This window comes from Rhinoraja longicauda, chromosome 19, assembly GCF_053455715.1.
Source record: "Rhinoraja longicauda isolate Sanriku21f chromosome 19, sRhiLon1.1, whole genome shotgun sequence".
Taxonomy (NCBI): Eukaryota; Metazoa; Chordata; class Chondrichthyes; order Rajiformes; family Arhynchobatidae; genus Rhinoraja; species Rhinoraja longicauda.
In genome coordinates this window covers 10,689,134-10,708,610 of record NC_135971.1, presented here as the reverse complement: position 1 = coordinate 10,708,610, position 19,477 = coordinate 10,689,134, and the positions used below count along the sequence as shown (strand labels likewise).

The following is a 19,477-nucleotide window of genomic DNA, read 5'->3' as shown; positions in this document are numbered from 1 at the left end:
TCCGGCAATGACCTTATTTGGCTGCAAGTGTTCAGTGTGAAGGTGTCCTGGCCACTTTCAACTAATCACTCGAGGGAGGGGTCACATAGATATTAAACCGGCCTGAATATAGACGAAAGCGGAGAGATTGCCCTAGGATTGTCTAAGGCAGGACAGAAAGGGACAGGGACCAGCGCTAAGGAGGTGTAACTGAGGAGGCGTTGCACCTGTTGGGCAGTGGAACCCGCCGGCCGCATCTCCGTTCACAGCCCGGGATCAGGATGGAACGAGACTTCTACGCGGTCTCAGAGGGTCGTCGGGCATAGGACCCGAGGGCCACAATCATGGCGACCACTTTTAAGAAATTGGACAATTGCACCTGCGGCGCCAACAAGGGTGGGGTGGGGGGTTCCCCTGCTGTCAACCACAGGGCAAGTGGTTCACGGGTTCCTCTCAACCACCACCTCCCTGTCAATGAAAACCTGCCACTGTTGAAGGTGTAGGAAATGCAGTCGCCAATTTGCAGAAAGGACAACTCAAAAACAACGTTCAAAAGATTAAGGGGTGGTAGCGGTAGAGTTGCTGCCTCACATCGTCAGAGATTCGTCAAAAGGCCGAATGGCCTACTCGTGCAATTATTTTCTACGTTTCGCCGTTTCTATGGTGACGTTTTGGAAAGTGAATCCATTCCAATCCCCACTCTCCCAGGCCCGCCGCCGCCCGCCTCGAATAGTCCCACCTCCGTTGCCCGACTCGAGTAGTCCGGTGCTCCCTCCTCCTCCCTGCACTGCCGGCCAACGGCTCCACGGAGGGGTGTGGACGTGGAGGCCGAGTGGGCGGAGGGAAGGGTGGGGGGGTAGGAGGGGGTTGAGCGTGGGGGGAGGAGAGAATGGGGGAGGCGGGGGGGTAGGGGAGGAGACAGGGGGGCGGGGCAATGTGAGAGTGGAGCTGGGGAGGAGAGAATGGGGGGGGAGGAAAGAGTGGGGTAAAGGGGGGGTGGGGAAGGGGGGGGGTTGGGAGAGAGTGGGGGTGGGGAGGAGAGAGTGGGGGGAGGGTGAGTGGGACTGGGGAGGGGGACAGTGGGGGAGGGGGACAGCGGGGGAGGGGGTGGTTGGGGAAAGAGAGAGTGGGTGTGGGTGTAAGGGGAACAGTGGGGATCAGGGAAGAGGGGAAAGTGGGGGGGAGGAGCAGAGAGTGGGGGTGGGAAGTAGAGTGGGACTGGGGTGGGGGCAGTGGGGGTGTATGGGTTGGTTGGGGGAAGAGAGAGTGGGGGTGGGAGGGAAGGGGAAAAGTGGGGGTCAGCGAAGAGTGGAGGGGAGGGAACGGGGGGAAGGTGGGTGGTGGGAAGGGGATAGTGAGAGTGAAAGGGGAGGAGGGGGTGTGGGAGGAGGGAGGGGTGGGGGTGGGGTGGAGGGGGAGTCTGGAGGAGAGAGAGGGGGTGAAGGGGGAAGGGGGGGGTGGTGGTGGTGGGAAGAGAGTGGGGAGAGAGTGGGATGGGGGATGGGGATAGTGGGGGTGGGGAATAGGGGACAGTAGGGGTGGGAAAGAGGGGACAGTGGGGGTAGGGGGGGAGGGGACAGTGAGAAGGGGGCTGGGGCGAGTATGTGTTGGGGAGGGGTGGTGGGAGGAGGGGCTGAGGGTGGGGGAGGAGAGTAGTGGGGGTGGGTAAGGAGGGTGGAGGAGAGAGGGGGGTGGGGAGAGTGAGAGTGGGGCTGGGGGAGGTGAGAATGGGGGAGGGGGAGAGGGAGGAGCAGAGAGTGGGGTGGGAGGGAGAGTGGGACTGGGGAGGGGGACAGTGGGGGGAGGGGGGGTGGTGGTGGGGGAAGAGAGAGTGGGGGTGGAGGGGACGGGGGACAGTGGGGGTCATGGAAGAGGGGAGAGTGGGGGGGAGGTTGGGAGGAGCAGAGAGTGCGGGTGGGAGGGAGAGTGGGACTGGGGAGGGGGACAGCGGGGGAGGGGGGGATTGTGGTGGGGGGAAGAGAGAGTGGTGGTGGGGGAAGGGGGACAGTGGGGGTCAGGGAAGAGTTTGGGGTGGGGAAGAGGGGAGAGTGGGGGAGGGGACAGTGAGAATGGGGGTGGAGCGAGTGGCTGGAGGTGAGGGTGGGAGTAGGAGGGGGTGACGGTGGGGGGAGGAGGGAGCGGGGAGGCGGGGTGGAGGAGAGAGGGGGGAGAGTGAGAGTGGGGCTGGGGGAGGAGAGAATGGGGGTGGGGGAAGGAATGTGGGGAAAAGGGGGGTGGTGGTGAATCGGGGGTGGGGGAGAGTGTGGGTGGGGAGGAGGGAAGAGTGGGGGTGGGGAGAAGGGGTTGGGGAAGTGGACAGCAGGGGTGGGGGGGAGCGGGGTGTTGGTGGGGGGATGAGAGAGTGTGGGTGGGGGGGGGGGAAGGAACGGTGGGGGTCAGGGAATATTTGAAAGTTGGGGGGTGGGGAGAGGCTTTGGATCCAGAGCTCCTCGGTCACACCCTCTCCCTTTCTCTGTACACCCTCTACGAGGAACTTGGTCTCCCACCTGTCTTTTAATGATAATTAAAAAGTCATACCCACTTACATTATTACATATTAATAGGTTCGTGCAATAGATCAATGAAATACCCTCTGGTTGAATTTGGATAATTTGCACGACTAGTAAGATTCACAAGAACCGAATAGGAAGTTTGTGTTTATTAGAACATGTGCTTGGTGCTTCTCGACCCGAAACGTCACCCATTCCTTCTCTCCAGAGATGCTGCCTGTCCCGCTGCGTTACTCCTGCATTTTGTGTCTACCTTCGATTTCAACCAGCATCTGCAGGTCTTTCCAACACATCAACACAAATCTGCTCGGATAGTATAACTCGGATAGCAGCAGAGAGTTGATTCACAAGAGCCAGGAGTTGCTGGAATCTCAAAACATAAATAAATCCGGTCGACTCAACGGGTGAGGCAGCATCTGTGGAGGGACATGGATGTTTCATGTTTCCACTCGTGATCCTCAGGCTTGATGGACGATTGGCTTCCCGTCTATTAAATCGTGCGTAAAAAAGAACGAGCCTTTACAGAATTTCACTTTCAGAACTTGAATTTCCCCGCTGGTATGACTTGGTACATCTAGATTGTAATCGTATACAGTATGATTTGAATGGACAGCGCATATGCAAAGCTTTTCACTGTACCTCGGTGCACGTGAAATCATAAATCAAAGGAGACCAATATCACCATGTTGTTGTCAGCGTGTTAGTGAATGAATGAATGAATGAATAAATGAATGAACGAATGAATGAATGTGTAGGAGCCATTTATGCTTAATTCAGTTATTGTCATTGTGTTATGGCTATGTTTTAATATTTCTAGTTTATGTCTTTTATGCCTGCTTGTGGGTGTGACTTAATGCGTAATTGGGAGTGTCTAGATGGGAGGAGGCTAGTGTGTCGACAGAGGTTGTGGGTCAGTTTAGACTCGGAGGATGGTGAGCATACAGTTCTTTACCATACGCTCGTACCAGCTATATTTGTGAGAACCATACGGTAATAACTGCAAGAATTTCTAGATATTGTTTGTAGAAGAAACAGTTGATAAAGTACGGAAACTGATTAATTACTCTATGATTTGTGGTACTTTAATAAAACCAATTAATGAAGAAAAGGAGTTTGGAAGATTAATTTTGTCATATCAGGGTGCGACGTGTGCGTAAGCTATAACGACATTTCATCCCAAGGAAGTAATGGCTATCGAAGTGGGATTTCGAGATGGTATACAAACTGCGATTACGTTAGAGTAAAGAACTTGCTCTGAAGGAATTAAAGTAAAAGGAATTTAAGAAAGACTTGTTCTACAAACAAAATCTGATTCTACAGTGGAATTGAAGAAGAAGCTGAATATCTGCCAGAGATTAGAGCTGAAATCCTGGAACAAAGAACCTGCCGGTCGAAGGCAAATTGACACGGTCTACACCTGAATCCTCGGAAGATTGACGACTTCATTGACTGGGTACCGTGAGTAGACGACTGTTTAGTCGTAATTTGAAGTTAAGAAGTTTAAAAAACTTAAACGCCTGTGGGAAATTTCTGCAGAAGTACTATTTGATACAAGAAGCTTGTTTTGCTACGACGAGATAAGGAAGTCCAACTCGCTGAGCATGACCTTGAAATTAATGATGTTATGAACTTCTGAAAGATAAAGTGCTCAGCCAGCGATTGTTTACCATATGTGCTTGCCGAAGACTTTCAGCCTTGAAATTATGATGTGTTTTGAGAAAAGGTTCATTCTGTTTTGAATTCTTCTGGTGTTGCTGGAACATTGTGATAAGCACCAATTATCATGGATCTTCCATCAGGTAAGTACGAAGAGGGAAATGTGGAGCAAAAGGCAAGAAGATATGAAAAAAGAGACATTCAACTTTCAGAAAAAGGACTGGCGGCCGATCTGGAAAAATGTCAGAAGGAGAGAGACAAGCTGTGGAGGAAGGTCATCAAATCGATTGAATGTCAGAAGGAACTGATGGAGTCAGATGGGAATGCGAACACTGTACGATCTAATATGGATCACCTGCTTAACCTTCACCAAGAGATTGGAGAAAAACAACACTCGATATTGTGTTTGCAATTACCAGAAGGACAACTCGAATGGCACACTCAGTGGTTCCAAGAGAGGAAAAAGATTTTTGACGGTTTCGTGGCTGACGTGGATAAATGGATGCCTGAAGCCATGGCTCAAACATCGCACTCTACAGTGGAAGGTGCGCTGCGACAAGGTGTAGAGGTGGAAGAAGAGATTACACCTCAGGATAGTGTCTCAAACGTCTCAACGCGAAGATCTAGACATAAATCCAGTTCTGTAGCCAGTTCAGCTACGAGGATCAGCTATGAGAGACAAGAAGAACAGCTGAAGAGAGAGACAAGAAGAACAGCTGAAGAGAGAGGCTGTGAGACAAGAAGTGCAACTGAAAAGACAAGCAGAACAGCTGAAGAGAGAGAAGGAACGGCTGGAAATAGCCACAAAGCTGGCAGCTGCAGAGGCAAGGAGGGACGTACTGGAGGGCCGAAGGTTTAAGGCCAGCTCGAGAGTTTCCCAGAAGAAGGGTTCCTTAATCCAAGAAAGAGCTACTAAGTAGGAACCAAATGCTGAGGCCAACCCACAGCCAGGGCCACCCTGGTCTCGTGACGCTGAACTGGCACTGAGTAAGTGGATGGTCGACGAAACTTTAACAAAGCAACCGGGTGCTAGACCGAAGCAACCTACCTTTGGGATGCCTGTTACGGCTCGGGATGAGCCAACCCAATACTCTTTTCAGAGGCCCGCTCGTCAGCTACCTACACCCAGACAGAGACAGACAACTGACTATGGGGCTCATGGCAGAGTTTACCAGGATCGCCCTGAACCAAGCCAGGGACCTCAAAATGAGTTCTACGAATTAGTAAGGAACCAAACGAGACTCAGCGAGCTCATGGTCCAACAAAATCTTTCTGCTACCTTACCCCCAATGGAAATTCCTCATTATGATGGTGATCCTTTACAATATGAGGCTTTCATAGCGGCGTTCGAAGAAGGAGTGGAAATGAAAACCACGAGTTTCAGAGATCGTCTGCGATTTCTGGAGCAATACACGAGTGGATACGCGAAGCAGCTTGTTAAGAGTTGCCGATATTTGCCCGCGGATGCGGGCTATCGAAAGGCAAGAAGATTGCTTGGAGAGCATTTTGGTGACAACAGAAGATTGCTAACGCATACATGAAAAAGGCCTTTGCTTGGCCAGTTATTAAGGCGGAGGATGTGAAGGCGTTGCATGAGTTTGCAATGTTTCTCACTGGTTGTTGTGATTCCATGAGAAATGGCAGCCACATGGAAGAGATGAACGTTGTTAGTAATATGAAGGCTATCGTCCTGAAACTGCCCTATAGGCTCAGAGAGAAATGGAGAGACAAAGCAGGCCTGATACAGGAGGTAGACGATAGAGAGGTCATGCTTCCTGACCTGGTGAATTTCATCGAAAGAGAAGTACGGTTAATGTCAAACCTATGCTATGGGAATATTCAAGATCCTAAATCAGCAACTGTTAAAGGCTCTACATTTACTAAGAGCAGTTGAAGACTAGGACCTAAGGAAAGCAGTTTTGCTGCCACCGTAATACATGTAGAAAAGAAGGGCGGAGTGAAAGAAGAGGTATCTACCGTTAAACCGCAATGGTTTTGCTTTTCGTGTAATGAAGTTGGCCATATTATAAGATGGTGTCGGAAATTTGAGAAACGGGATTATTAAAAAAAGATTGACTTCTTGAAGGAGAAAGGAATCTGCTATGGATGTCTGAAGAAAGGACACATGGTCAAGGACTGCAGGAATAAGATCATTTGTAACATATGTAAACAAGATCATCCTGAATTGCTTCACAACGAACAGAGGAATACGGACGCGATGCCGGAGCAACTGGAACAAACAGAGAAGCCGGCCACGAGTGACGTTGTTGCCCCCCCCCCCTCAGTTAACTGCACATATTGGGGCCCGGGTAGAAGCCAGTACTTTTGCCATCCTGCCAGTACCGGTAAGAAGCAGCGATGGGAATACGGTGTTGCAAACATATGCCTTTTTGGACAGTGGAAGTTCCGCTACCTTATGCACAGAAAGCTTGATGAGGAAACTGGATATTACAGGAGAAAAGGTCAAGCTTCTCTTGAACACCATAAATGATCCGAAATACTACGATAGTTATCATATCACAAGTATGGAAATAGATAGTCTGGAGGAAGACAACTTTATACAGATATCTGATGTGTTTACACAAGAGACTATACCCGTTTCTCATTCGAACATACCTAAGCAAGAGGACTTGGAAAAGTGGCCTTACTTGAAGGATGTAAAATTACTCAAAATAAACTCGTATTGACCTACTTATCGGAACGAATGCGTTTAAAGCATTAGAAGCTAGAAGGGTTATTACCAGTCAAGAAGATGGTCCGTTTGCTGTGAAAACCATTCTCGGATGGGTTATCTGAGGCTCCCCGAGAAAGAATAATAAACTCAGAAAAGGGAATAATTATACTGTGCTGCTGTCAACCGGATATCTATCGTAAACCTAGAGGAGTTGTTGACTAAGCAATATAATCACGACTTCAATGAAAGAGCCGGCAAGGAATCAGAAGAAATGTCCAGAGAAGAAGTGGAATTCTTGGAAATTATGGGTCGCTCAGTAAAGATGATAGAAGGTCACTATTGCCTGGATCTACCCTTTAAACAAGAAGGTCTTAGTCTGCCGAATAACCGATGCATTGCAGAACAACGTATTCAGAATCTGAAACACAAGTTTGGTAAGAATACTCAATTGCATGATGAATATACATCTTTCCTCTCGGAAATGATTAATAATGGTTATGCAGAAAGTGCCGGAAGACCAGCTGAATAGAGGTGATGGAGAACTTTGGTATATCCCACATCATGGGGTGTATCATTCAAAGAAGGGAACATTAAGAGTGGTCTTCGACTGTGCTGCGGTTTTCAAGGGTAAATCACTTAACTGTCAGCTGTTACAGGGTCCAGACTTAACGAACTCACTCATCGGAGTTCTTATCAAATTCAGACAAGAGCCGGTAGCCTTGATGGCAGATATCAAAGCAATGTTTTATCAGGTCAAGGTGTCGGAAAAACATGTTGACTACTTGCGATTCCTCTGGTGGCCGGACGGTAATGCACAACAAGATCTCGTTGAATATAGGATGAAGGTACATCTCTTCCGAGTAGTGTCATCGTCGAGTTGTGCAAACTTCGCATTGAGGGAAACCGCTGAGGATAATAAAGCTTACTTTTCAGAAGAGGTGACAAACACATTAAAGAGCAATTTCTATGTGGACGATTGTTTAAAAATCTATGACGACGGAAGAAGAAGCGATTCAAATGGTCAAACACTTGACTTCCCTTTGCAATAAAGGAGGGTTCAGGCTAACGAAATGGATCAGCAACAGCCGTGCTGTACTGGAAACTATTCCACCGGAGGACAGAGCTAAGGAGATTCGGGAGTTGGACTTGGATAAGGACGATCTGCCCATGGAAAGAGCACTGGGATTGCACTGGTGCGTTGAAACAGATGTGTTCAAGTTCAGAATCTCGATTCAGGATCGACCATGTACAAGACGGGGCATCCTGTCTGTGATTGGTTCTGTTTACGACCCTTTGGGATTTCTTGCACCATTTACACTACCAGCCAAGTTAATTTTGCAGGATCTCTGTGAGAAGAAACTTGGATGGGATGAGAGTATAACGCAAATCGTCTCTCAGCGATGGACAGAGTGGTTACAAGATCTCAACAAGATCTCAGAGTTCAGAGTGGACCGGTGTATGAAGCCTACAAACTTTGGTCGAATCAGATATGCACAGCTGCATCACTTTTCTGACGTAAGTGAAAGTGGTTATGGTACTGTTTCGTATTTGAGATTGGAAAATGATGACAGTGAAGTACATACTGCGTTCTTAATGGGAAAGGCCATAGTGGCACCATTGAAGCAAATGACGATTCCCAGGATGGAGCTTGCAGCCGCAGTCTTAGCCGTTAGAATCGGAAGTTACGGCACCTAACGGCTGCGGCTCGCTAGCAGTCTGTTCGTCTTTTTTCCTTTTTTTTTGTTGTGTGTCGGTGTTGGGATGGGGTTTTTTTGGTTTTTTTTTTTGGTTGTGTATGTGTGGGGGGTGGTGGTGTGGGTGGGGGGGTGGGGGGGGGGAAACCTTTCTCTTTTAGGTCTCTTCCTCACGGCGCGGGGTGCGGCTCGGCCGCGGGGCCTTCCATCGCCCGGCGCGGCTCCGCCGCTGGGCTTAACATTGCCCGGTGCGGCTTGGCCGCGGGGCCTTCCATCGCCCGGTGCGGCTCATCCGCGGGGCCTAACATCGTTGGTGCGGCTCGACCGCTGGACTTAACAGTGCCCGGTGCGGCTTGGCCGCGGGGCCTAACATAGCTGGTGCGGCTCGGCCGCGGGGCCTAACATCGCCCGGTGCGGTTTGGCTGCGGGGCCTAACATCGCTGGTGCGGCTCGGCCGCGGGGCCTAACATCACCGGTGTGGCTCGGCCGCTGGACTTAACATCGCCCGGTGCGGCTTGGCCGCGGGGCCTTCCATCGCCCGGTGCGGCTCGGCCGCGGGACTTAGCTGCGCACGGCTCGGTCGAGGGGCCTTACATCGCCTGCTCGGCCGCGAGACGTTTCAGCGCCCGGTGCGACTCGGCCGCGGGACTTTTCATCGCTGGTGCGGCTCGGCCGCGGGACTTAGCTGCACACGGCTCGGCCGCGCGGCCTTCCATCGCCCGGTGCGGCCCGGCCGCGGGGACTTCCATCCCCTTGCGGGGACTTTGCGGGTCAGTCGGGGACGAGCTGTCTGTCCGTGGGCGTGGGGAAGAGAGTGGAAGTTTTGCCTCCATCACAGTGAGGGGTGTTTGGAGTCACTGTGATGGACGTTTGTCTTGGGGTCATGTGTCTTGTGTTCTTTTTGTGTGTGACTGCTATGTAGTTTCGTTCGGTACCTTGGTACCGAATGACAAATAAAGCGCTGTTGAACTGTTGAACTGTTGTTGAATTGACATATTGCTGCATAAGGAGCGGCAGCTTGAGCTGGTGGGGTCTACTTTTTGGACTGATAGCATGACAGTGCTTAAGTACATTAATAATGAAAACAGACGTTTTCTAACCTTTGTAGCAAACAGGGTCTCTTTAATAAGGGATGCTACTAAGGTATCACAGTGGAAGTATATTAATACCAAGGAGAATCCTGAGGATGAGGCGTCTAGAGGATTAACAGCGGACCACTTCTTAAGTAATAAGAGATGGATCAGCGGGCCAGAGTTTCTCTGTAGACCAGACAGTGAATGGCCAAAGTTTAAGCTGGAAACTGAAATCCTTACCAATGATCCGGAGGTCAAACAAGACATTGTAGTAATGTCATTAGTAAGGATCCGCTAGATTCCACAAACTATCTGATTACTTACTTTTCATCATGGAATAGATTGAAGACTGTGGTGGCTTGGTTTCTTAAATTAAGAACAATGCTTTTGCAGTGGTCTCGTAAGAGAAAGGAGATTCGGACTGCTATGAGTAGTTTGGGAACAGATCCTGACAAGTTGAAAGTCAAGGTGGACAAGGAGATGCAAGTTTTTAAGGTATCGTACTGGGGACAGTGCTTATGTTCAGATGATCTACTCAATGCAGAAAATGCTATTATTTCTTTTTGTCAAAGACAAGAATATAAGGATGAGCTATCAGCATTACAAGCCGGTGAGCATGGTGTTAAAAGAAGTAGTCATTTATACAGGCTTGACCCGATGCTGGATAAAGGACTTCTGAGAGTAGGGGGTCGCCTAAGTAAACTATCGATGCCTGAAGAAGCTAAGCATCCTATTATTCTCTCAAATGACTTCTTTATTTCAACGTTGCTGTTACGGCATATTCATGAACAGATCGGACATGGAGGAAGAAATCACATATTGTCGAGACTTCGTAGGAAATATTGGATTGTCAACGGGAACTCCCCTGCAAGAAAGGTTATAAAGAATTGTGTTGCGTGCCAGCGTCAGCGAGGAAGATTTGGTGAACAAAAGATGGCAAACTTGCCTCTGGAAAGGATTCGACCTGATAATCCTCCATTTACAGAGGTAGGAGTTGATTATTTCGGTCCCGTTGAGGTTAAGAGAGGACGATGTCTGGTGAAAAGGTATGGTGTGATCTTCACTTGCATGGCAGGTAGAGCGGTGCATCTTGAGATGGCATGTACACTGGACACAGATTCCTGTATTCACGCACTGCGAATATTTATTTGTCGACGAGGCCAGGTTCTTTCAATAAGATCTGATAATGGTACAAATTTTGTTGGAGCGGAAAGGGAGTTGAGAGAAGCGCTCGAAGGCTTGAATCAGAACAAGATCCAGAATGATATGCTTCGGCAAGGCATACGATGGTACTTTAATCCCCCAGCGGGATCCCACCATGGTGGTGTTTGGGAACGATTGATTCGTATGATCCGAAATGTGCTGCTTTCGGTTCTTAAACAACAGACTATGGATGAAGAAGGATTGCAAACATTGTTTTGCGAAATTGAGGCAATTTTGAATGACCGACCTATCACCAAGAGTTCTGATGACCCAAACGACATGGAAGCTTACTCCAAATCATATTCTTTTATTGAAAACTAGGCCAGTGCTACCATCTGGGCTCTTTCCAAAGGACGATTTGTATGTTAGACGCAGATGGAGGCAGGTGCAGTATATGGCGGACCTTTTTTGGAAACGGTGGACCCGGGAATATTTACCTTTAATTCAGGAACGTCAACGATGGTTGAGAGTGAGAAGAAATTTTATTCCAGGTGATATAGTTTTGGTGGTTGATTCTACTGCACCACGAGGTTCTTGGTTAATGGACAGGATACTGGAGATTATGCCGGACGTTAAAGGTTTTGTGCGTACGGTACGACTTCAAACGAAGGACAATATTTTGGTAAAACCAATAACCAAGACATGCCTGCTTCTGGAAGGTGAAGGAGAAAATTGAAGAATTGCGAAATAAATTTGTATGCTGATGTATATGTAATGCGTATTGTTTTGTTATTGGATGAACAGTAAGCTTTTATAGCTCCTTTGATATCTATTAGTAATTGCTTCGTTATATACGCAGAACAATTAGGGGCCGGTATGTAGGAGCCATTTATGCTTAATTCAGTTATTGTCATTGTGTTATGACTATGTTTTAATATTTCTAGTTTATATCTTTTTTGCCTGCTTGTGGGTGTGACTTAATGCGTAATTGGGAGTGTCTAGATGGGAGGAGGCTAGTGTGTCGACAGAGGTTGTGGGTCCGTTTAGACTCGGAGATGGTGAGCATACAGTTCTTTACCACGCGCTCGTACCATGCGCTCGCACCAGCTATATTTGTAAGAACCATACGGTAATAACTGCAAGAATTTATAGATATTGTTTGAAGAAGAAACAGTTGATAAAGTACGGAAACTGATGAATTACTCTATGATTTGTGCTACTTTAATAAATCCAATTAATGAAGAAAAGAAGTTTGGAAGATTCGTTTTGTCATATCAGGGTGCGACGTGTGCGTAAGCTATAATTACATTTCAACCCCGAGAAGTAATGGCTATCGAAGTGGGATTTCGAGATGGTATAGAAACTGCCATTACAACCATGTTTAAAAAGCATTTGAGCAGGTACAGGGATGGGAAAGGTTTAGAGCGAAATGGGCCAGACGCGAGCTGCTGGGACGAGTGTAGATGGGGCATATTGGTCGACACGAGCAAGTTGGGCCGAAAGACTTGCGTCCGTGCAGTTGGACTCGATGATAAATGGTCGGGGCCCGGTGCTAACGAAGCCTCGGGTGTAACTGAGAAGGCGTTGGGCAGTGGAACCCGCCGCCCGCATTTCCGTTCCCAGCCCGGGATCAGGGTGGACGGAGACCTCTCTCCGGTCTTATTTTAACCCACAACAGTGCACCCGTCTCTCGTGCGCCAGTCTTCAGGTTAATCTATATTTGGAGACGCGGCGCATCGCTTGATAAATTGTGTTATAGGATCCATTAACCTTTATGCCAAAGTATTTATGTTTGTCCGCTCACGAGTGACAGTGGGGGCCGGTGAACATTCCGCATCGAAAGCCTGGGATGGAATTTGTTGAATTTCCAACGCCAGTGCAGGTCATTTTCCATCATATTCCCCTTGTTGGAGTCACAGAGTCATGGAGTGATGCAGCGTGGAAACAGGCCCTTCGGCCCAACTTTACTCGCCACCTGGCCACCTGGTTGCGTCTCTGTTGAAATCGGTGTGGTCTTTGCTCCTCCCACTGACCACCACAGATGGGAAGATCATTGGCCCGGATCCGAAATTGGACCCCTCTGTCAAATCTCCCGACAGCCCCTATCTATGTTCCCCGGAGAAGCAAACACTCTTCTCCGGTCTTATCCTGAACCTGGATCCTGTCATCTCCAAAACCTTTCCAGCAAATGTCTCCTGCAAATTCCCGAAGCCTCCCGATTCATTCCTTGTGTTTGGTGAAGGAAAATAGACCAGATTCTCCAGTCGGGGTCGTAACCTGTGCTTCTCATGCCCAGGGCATCGTTCACCGAGATTTGTGGAGCTTTGGAGATCCGCTCATCAAACACACTTCTCCTCAGACGGCCAAACTTTGTGCAGGCGCGCAGTAGGAGCTGGTGGATTTCACCATCGATGTCTGCTTTCGTCTGGGAAGAGGGGCGCCGGCCAGAGGACCCGAGGGTCTCCATCATGACGACCATTTTTTAAGAAATGGGACAAATGCACCTGCGGCGCCAACAGAGGTGGTTCCCCTGCGGTCAACAACAGGGCAAGTGGTTCACTGGTCCCCCTCAACCACCACCTCCCTGTCACTGAAAACCTGCCACTGTTGAAGGTGTAGGGAATGCAGTCGCCAATTTGTACAAAGGACAACTCAAAAACACAGTTCAAAAGATTAAGGCGTGGTACCGGTAGAGTTGCTGCCTGACAGCGCCAGAGATCTGGGTTCCATCAGGACTAAGGGTGCTCTCTGTACAGAGTTTGTACGTTCTCCCCGTGAGCTGCGGGTTCTGTGGTTTCCTCTCACACTCCAAAGAGGTATAGGTTTGTAGGTCAATTGGCGTGGTATAAGTGCAAATTGTTCCTAGTGTGTGTCGAGTAGTGTTAATGTGCGGGGATCGCTGGTCGGTGCGGACTCGGTGGGCCGAGAGGCCTGTTTCCGCGCTGTATCTCCAATCTAAACAAAAGCAAACAGAACTGCTGTCTCCCCGTTCAGTAGATTTCAAAAGAATTCAAAAGCAAGCTGTACAGTTCTGGTAATTTTGAGTTTATTTCAATTACAGTATGAGAAGCAACAATGCACATCATTCAAATAAACGGGATCTTTCAATTAGCTTGTAGTGTGTGTCAATGGTCGTGTACATTTTCCAAATCACTGAAGTAACATGAAATGTATCTATTACATTGAACTAGTCATTGAACGGAGTAAATAATACCGTAACGACTTTTGACCAGAAGGCCATTACATTTAAAAAATATTTTCACAAAAGTAATATCTGTTCCGTTGCCGGACGCGGTGAACTCGTTAAAATGAACGGATCGACAGCTCTGATTCCACTTGCTGTTTATTTCACTCTTCCCACATTTACATTCCCCCTGGTTTTATTTCCGCGCTCACTGGGGTTTTTACGACGCGGAATTTGGGGATTAAATGGGAGCCGTCCAGCGCCGACCTGTTGTCCACCGGGTTTCTGCCCCACAGCCCCTGAGTCCCGCTCCTGACGCCGGTCCCGGGACCGGACCCTTTTACACACCTGGAGCGGAACCGGAGCAGATTCTCAGCCAGTGGTCTTTACGCCAAAAAGGCCCGAAGAAAGGATAAAGTTTCTCCGTGAATTTATTCCCAGTGAAGGTGTGGAGATGGGACTTGGTGTCCGCGTCGTAAAATGAAACTGTCCCAGACTCGTAACTGAGATAAACTCCCACCCTCCCGGGGATGGGACGGGCGGGGAGACGGGATCGAAGGGAGGTGAATGCAACAAACTCGTCATCCCACCGCCTGATGATCCAGACTCCAGTCTGCGGGGTCAGTGCGACCCCTCTCTTCCTCTCCACAGACTCTGCGGCGACTCCCAGACTCCAGCCCTCACTCCCCGCCACCTCCACCTCCCAGTAATGTCTCCCCGATGTGAATCCCTCCGATCCCAGGACACACGCACTGCCTGTAAACCTCTTCCCGGTGTCAGGGAGACTCCTCCGGGTCCGGGTCCATCTCACCCTCTTCCGATCCTCAGACACCTCGAGCTGCGGATGTGCTGTTTCCACATCCAGGGTAACGGAGACTGGGGGGAGAAGCAGAGAATCAGAGAGTCCCCGGGGGTCGGGGGGAGACTCGGGCAGCGCGGCCCCGGGACCGGGGGAGAGGCCGCTCGGCCTCAGGCACAGGCGGGCGGACAACTGAAAACCTGCCCGGGGTTTCACCCACAACCACATCGGGTGAACAACAGACATCTCCCCCGGAGTTTTTAATCCAGAGATGGCGAGGGCAATTTCGTGAGGTGGGGGAGGGTGGACGGGGAGGATGAGTGCGGAGAGTGAGGAGGATTGCGAGATTGCGGTGGTGAAGGAGAAACGACGACGACGGGGGGGGGGGGGGGGGGGGGGGCTACTCACATATGGAGGCAGATCGGAGTAAGATGATATTGAGGTTAGCGGTAATTTGAGGTTAAAGAGGAGGTAGAGGTGCGTGGTGGGGTCGTCATGATCACAGTGAAAGGGGGCAGACACGAGGGGCCAGATGACCTGCCCCTGTTTCTTTGAGTGGAGGATGAGAGAGAGGGAGGGGTGGGTTGGACCATCGAAGGAAGCAGAGGTTGAATGATCGGGTGTTGGACAGAATGGGTGGAGACTTGTGGTTGTGGGGTTGCTGAAAGTGAGCGGATTCACAGGATGGATTTGATGGGTGTGTACAACTAACACACTGATCTCATTGTAAACCAATATATGAACTTCACTGAGGGACTTGACAATGTTCCGCATATAAGGCTGGTCCAGAAAGCGAAGGCAGATGGGATCCAAGACGAGTTGGTAAAACGGACCCATAATTGGCTTGTTGGTTGGAGGTGGAAGGTATCGGTAGAAGGATGATTTTTCTGCCTGGAGGTCTGTGACTGGTGGTGTGTATCACAGATCGGTGCTGCAACCTTTGCTGTTTATTTTATATTTTTGTGGCTTGGATGTGAATGTAGGAGGTGTGTATAGTACGTTTGTGGAGAATGGGAATTGTTATGGGTTGCGAGGAAGTCTGTCAAGGTTTGCAACAAGATCTAGGTTGGATCTTCGAAACATTATTTTCATGCGTGGATATCTGGAGAACGCAGTTTTCTTCACAGAAAGAGTTGTTAAGAGGTATCATTTTTACCTCGCTTGATGATATCAGATGTTTCTCTCAATGCCATGTTGTAGAAAAAGGTGCGATCAAACGTTACAATCGGCAACGCGTCATCTATCACCAACATTGGTTTGGCTTCATCACTAAACCTGCAAATATTTAACAGCTGGTTAGAAACTGTGCATTTGAGCTGTTTTTAAAAACGTACATTGTTTCAGTCAATAGCATGTCCTACCTCGTCTTGCGACCAGCTACCTCCTGAAATAAATAAAACACAAATGTCAATAGACTGAGATGGATCGTCATGATCCCAACAGCGGGTATTTCGCCAAATTGCTACAAAAATCCCAAATGCAGTAAAGGGAACGTGGAACTCATAGGACGGCCTGAAGATAATATTGCAGAAAAATTTAAGTTGAAGTGGGATGAATGCATGAGGATTCCTGGAATTTGGAGCATTGTTGTCGGATGTGGTGAGTAGTTGGAACAGACGGAACATTGACCCAGTTCTGAACTACTGGTAAATTCGGCATTTATTTCAGAAGTTTAACCCACCATTTTTGGGAATGTACACTTTCACTTCGCGAAACTGTAGTGTAACCCCTCACCTTCAGAAATATCACGCCGTCCTTGTGACCTATCTGTTCCTGTAACTTTGAGAGCTCCTCCTGAATGGACTTTAAATTCTCTTGAATCTCTTGAAGATTTTTCTCCATTGTTTTTACAATCTTCTTCTCTTCCTCCTGAATCTCTCCCAGTAAGCACTGCTCTTTCTCAGTGAGAATCTGGTGCAGTTCAGCAAACTGGGATGTGATCTGTGACTGAAGGTTGTGTGACTCTTCCTGTCAGATGAAAGTTCAAAATCAATACATTGTGTTCCCTCATGACATGGAATGTGACATTTGGCTAGTCAATGTCGAGTCCTGCAGTGCAGACCAACATGTCCATGCTGGGCTCTGTACGTATCTACACTAATTCCATTTACATCTATTTAATCCATTGCTTTCATTACCTTGGCATTTCAAGAGCTCGGCTTCATATGACTGAAATAGTTGGTGAAAGTAATGTACAAGCACATCATTCCCATTTCCCCAGTACAATTCTCTGCAACCTGTTCCATTTCATGTGTCCATTAGCCCTCATTGGACAGAAGCAGGTCACCAGGACTAGCAGACAGCAGCACCACTTAGAATGACAGACTTCACAGATTCATACAGCAAGGGGTGTTCGATACCGACCAAGACGCCCCATCTGCGCTATTTCCACCAGTCCGCATTTGGCCCAGATAGTTCTAAAACTTTTCTCTCCAGGAATTTATTCAAAGACCTTTAAACTGTTGTTATTGTACCTGTCTCAACTGGCAGCTCGTTCCATATACACACTACCAAAGTGGCTTTTAATGTTCGTATTAACTCTGTTCCCTCTCACCTTAAACCAATGCCCGCGCACACTCGACGACCTACTCAGGGTAAAGGACTGAGTATTCACCCGAACATTTCGTTTCATGATATCATACACGTGCAATAGATCATTATTCAGACTCCTGCGCTCCAATTAGTAAAGTCCTTGCCTGTCCAACCTCTCACCAATAGCTCGGACCCTCGACCACTGAGCACTATACAGGTGCCCACTTATTACACGCAACACAGGGATTAAATCTACACAAAAACCTTAAATCGATAAGACAAAGCCTCACCTGAACTCCAGAAATGCTCCGTTTCTGATTCTGCTCAATATTCTCGATCTCTGATTTCTTTTCTGTGAGAGATTCGGAAGAAGATTTCACCTGATCCTGGGGTTGGGTTTCAGATCAGAGAATAAACATGTCAGACAATAAAGAATAGATTACACAATGATGTGATCATAAACGATTTGCTTTTACCTTGTAGATTTCAACAGCTTCATCTACCGGCATGAAGCTGTGAGATTTGTGTTCCCGCCCAGCTGCACAAACCACGCAGATCAGCTTCTTGTCCGTTTCACAAAACAGCTTCAGTTCTTCCTGATGTTTCTCGCAGTGAAGTTTACTTTCCTTCTCTGTCCGATTCAGGCTCAGTGTTCGAGCTTTCTCAGCCAGTCTCGCCAAGGCCCGATTCACCCTGAGGGTGCGGTCTGTAAACACCTCTCTACATTCCGGGCAGGGGTTTCTCTCCTCCCGGTCCCAACTCTGTGTGATACAGGAGCGGCAGAAGTTGTGGCCGCACTCCAGTGACACCGGATCGGTGAAGAAATCCAGGCAGATGGGACAAACTGCCTCCTCGGTTAAACTCTCGACCGGGTCTTTCGCAGCCATTTTAACTCCGCCTTTTCCTGGTTCAGTGTTTTCCACTGCGCGCGCTGCCGTCTCGGGCAATGACCTTATTTGGCTGCAAGTGTTCAGTGTGAAGGTGTCCTGGTCACTTCCAACTAATCACTCGAGGGAGGGGTCACTTAGACATTAAACTGGCCTGAATATAGACGAAAGCGGATAGAATGTCCTGGGATTGTCTCAGGCAGGACAGAAAGGGACAGGGGCCAGCGCTAAGGAAGTGTAACTGAGGAGACGTTGCACCTGTTGGGCAGTGGAACCGGCCGCCCGCATCTCCGTTCACAGCCCGGGATTGGGATGGGCGGCGACCTCCCTCCAGCCTTATTCCCCTTAGAGAGGCAGAAAATGCCGGAGTAACTCAGCGGGACAGACTGCATCTCCGGAGAGGATGAATGGTTGATGTTTCGGGTCGAGACCCTTCTTCGGACTCTTTCACTGATTTGTTGTATATCTCTTTATATCACCGTCTTTTCCTCTCGCTTCCCTTTCCCCTGACTCTCAGTCTGAAGATCTCCGTGTCCCGGTCAGTCTCACCCTCGTGCGACCCTCAGACACCTCGAGCAGCGGATGCGCTGTTTCCACATCCAGGGTGCGGGGACTTTGGGGGGGGGGGGGGGGAGGAGAGGGAAGCAGAGAATCAGAGAGTCCCCGGGGGTCGGGGGGAGACTCGGGCAGCGCGGCCCCGGAACATGTTGAATCCACTCGGCCTCGGGCACAGGTGGGCGGCCAACTGAAAGCTTGTCCGGGGGTTCCCCCCCCCACCCCCCACCCCACCCATCGCCAACTACAGCGGATGAACAACAAACACCTTTCGTGGTGTTTTTGTCCGGTTTGGAGAGTTTGGTGGGTTGGAGGGGTCGGCGTGAGGGGACAACGTGTGTGGAGAGTGAAGCGGATCGAGAGATAGCCAGAGGGCAAGGATAGACGGGGCGCGGTACATTAGATACATTGCTGGTGGAGGGGAGGGGGAGAGACGTGTCAGAATATTATGCGAAATGTAGAACTGGCATAAAGCAGGCGCTGCGGCGTTGGGTGGCATTGCCATGGCCATACTGGAATGGGCAGATGTGATGGGCGAGGTTACCAGCTCCTGCTTTCTTCACGGCCAGAAAATAGGAACATGAATAGACTTGGCCCCTCGTGGCTGACCCTCTATTCAATGTGATCACGGCTGATCTCGGTTGGCACCGATTCCTCTTCTGTGTGAGTTCCCTACACACCTCAATTCTCCACTTTTCAACTATTAATCTGTGTCCCCTTCGCGTATTATGCAATTATCTAACATTGGGGGAACTAGCTTAGTTTAGGTTAGTTTAGTTTATTGTCACTTG

General features: G+C 49.1%; 1 protein-coding gene and 1 pseudogene across 2 annotated transcripts in view; both read right to left on the bottom strand.

Moving 5' to 3' along the window:
• LOC144603103 (zinc-binding protein A33-like) overlaps positions 1 to 19,477 on the bottom strand; it is a 59,840-nt pseudogene that overhangs the window by 22,561 nt on the left and 17,802 nt on the right. The window lies entirely within an intron of this gene.
• The window catches only part of LOC144602828 (uncharacterized), a 56,951-nt gene continuing 51,648 nt past the window's right edge, over positions 14,175 to 19,477 (bottom strand). Inside the window, exons 8-13 of the mRNA XM_078415948.1 lie at positions 17,721 to 18,131; positions 17,535 to 17,630; positions 16,447 to 16,680; positions 16,074 to 16,096; positions 15,869 to 15,987; positions 14,175 to 14,789 (exon numbers count right to left, since the gene is read on the bottom strand). Of these exons, the coding sequence (XP_078272074.1) occupies positions 14,254 to 14,789; positions 15,869 to 15,987; positions 16,074 to 16,096; positions 16,447 to 16,680; positions 17,535 to 17,630; positions 17,721 to 18,131 (1,419 nt within the window). The 3' untranslated portion in view covers positions 14,175 to 14,253. The remainder of the gene's footprint in view (positions 14,790 to 15,868; positions 15,988 to 16,073; positions 16,097 to 16,446; positions 16,681 to 17,534; positions 17,631 to 17,720; positions 18,132 to 19,477) is intronic.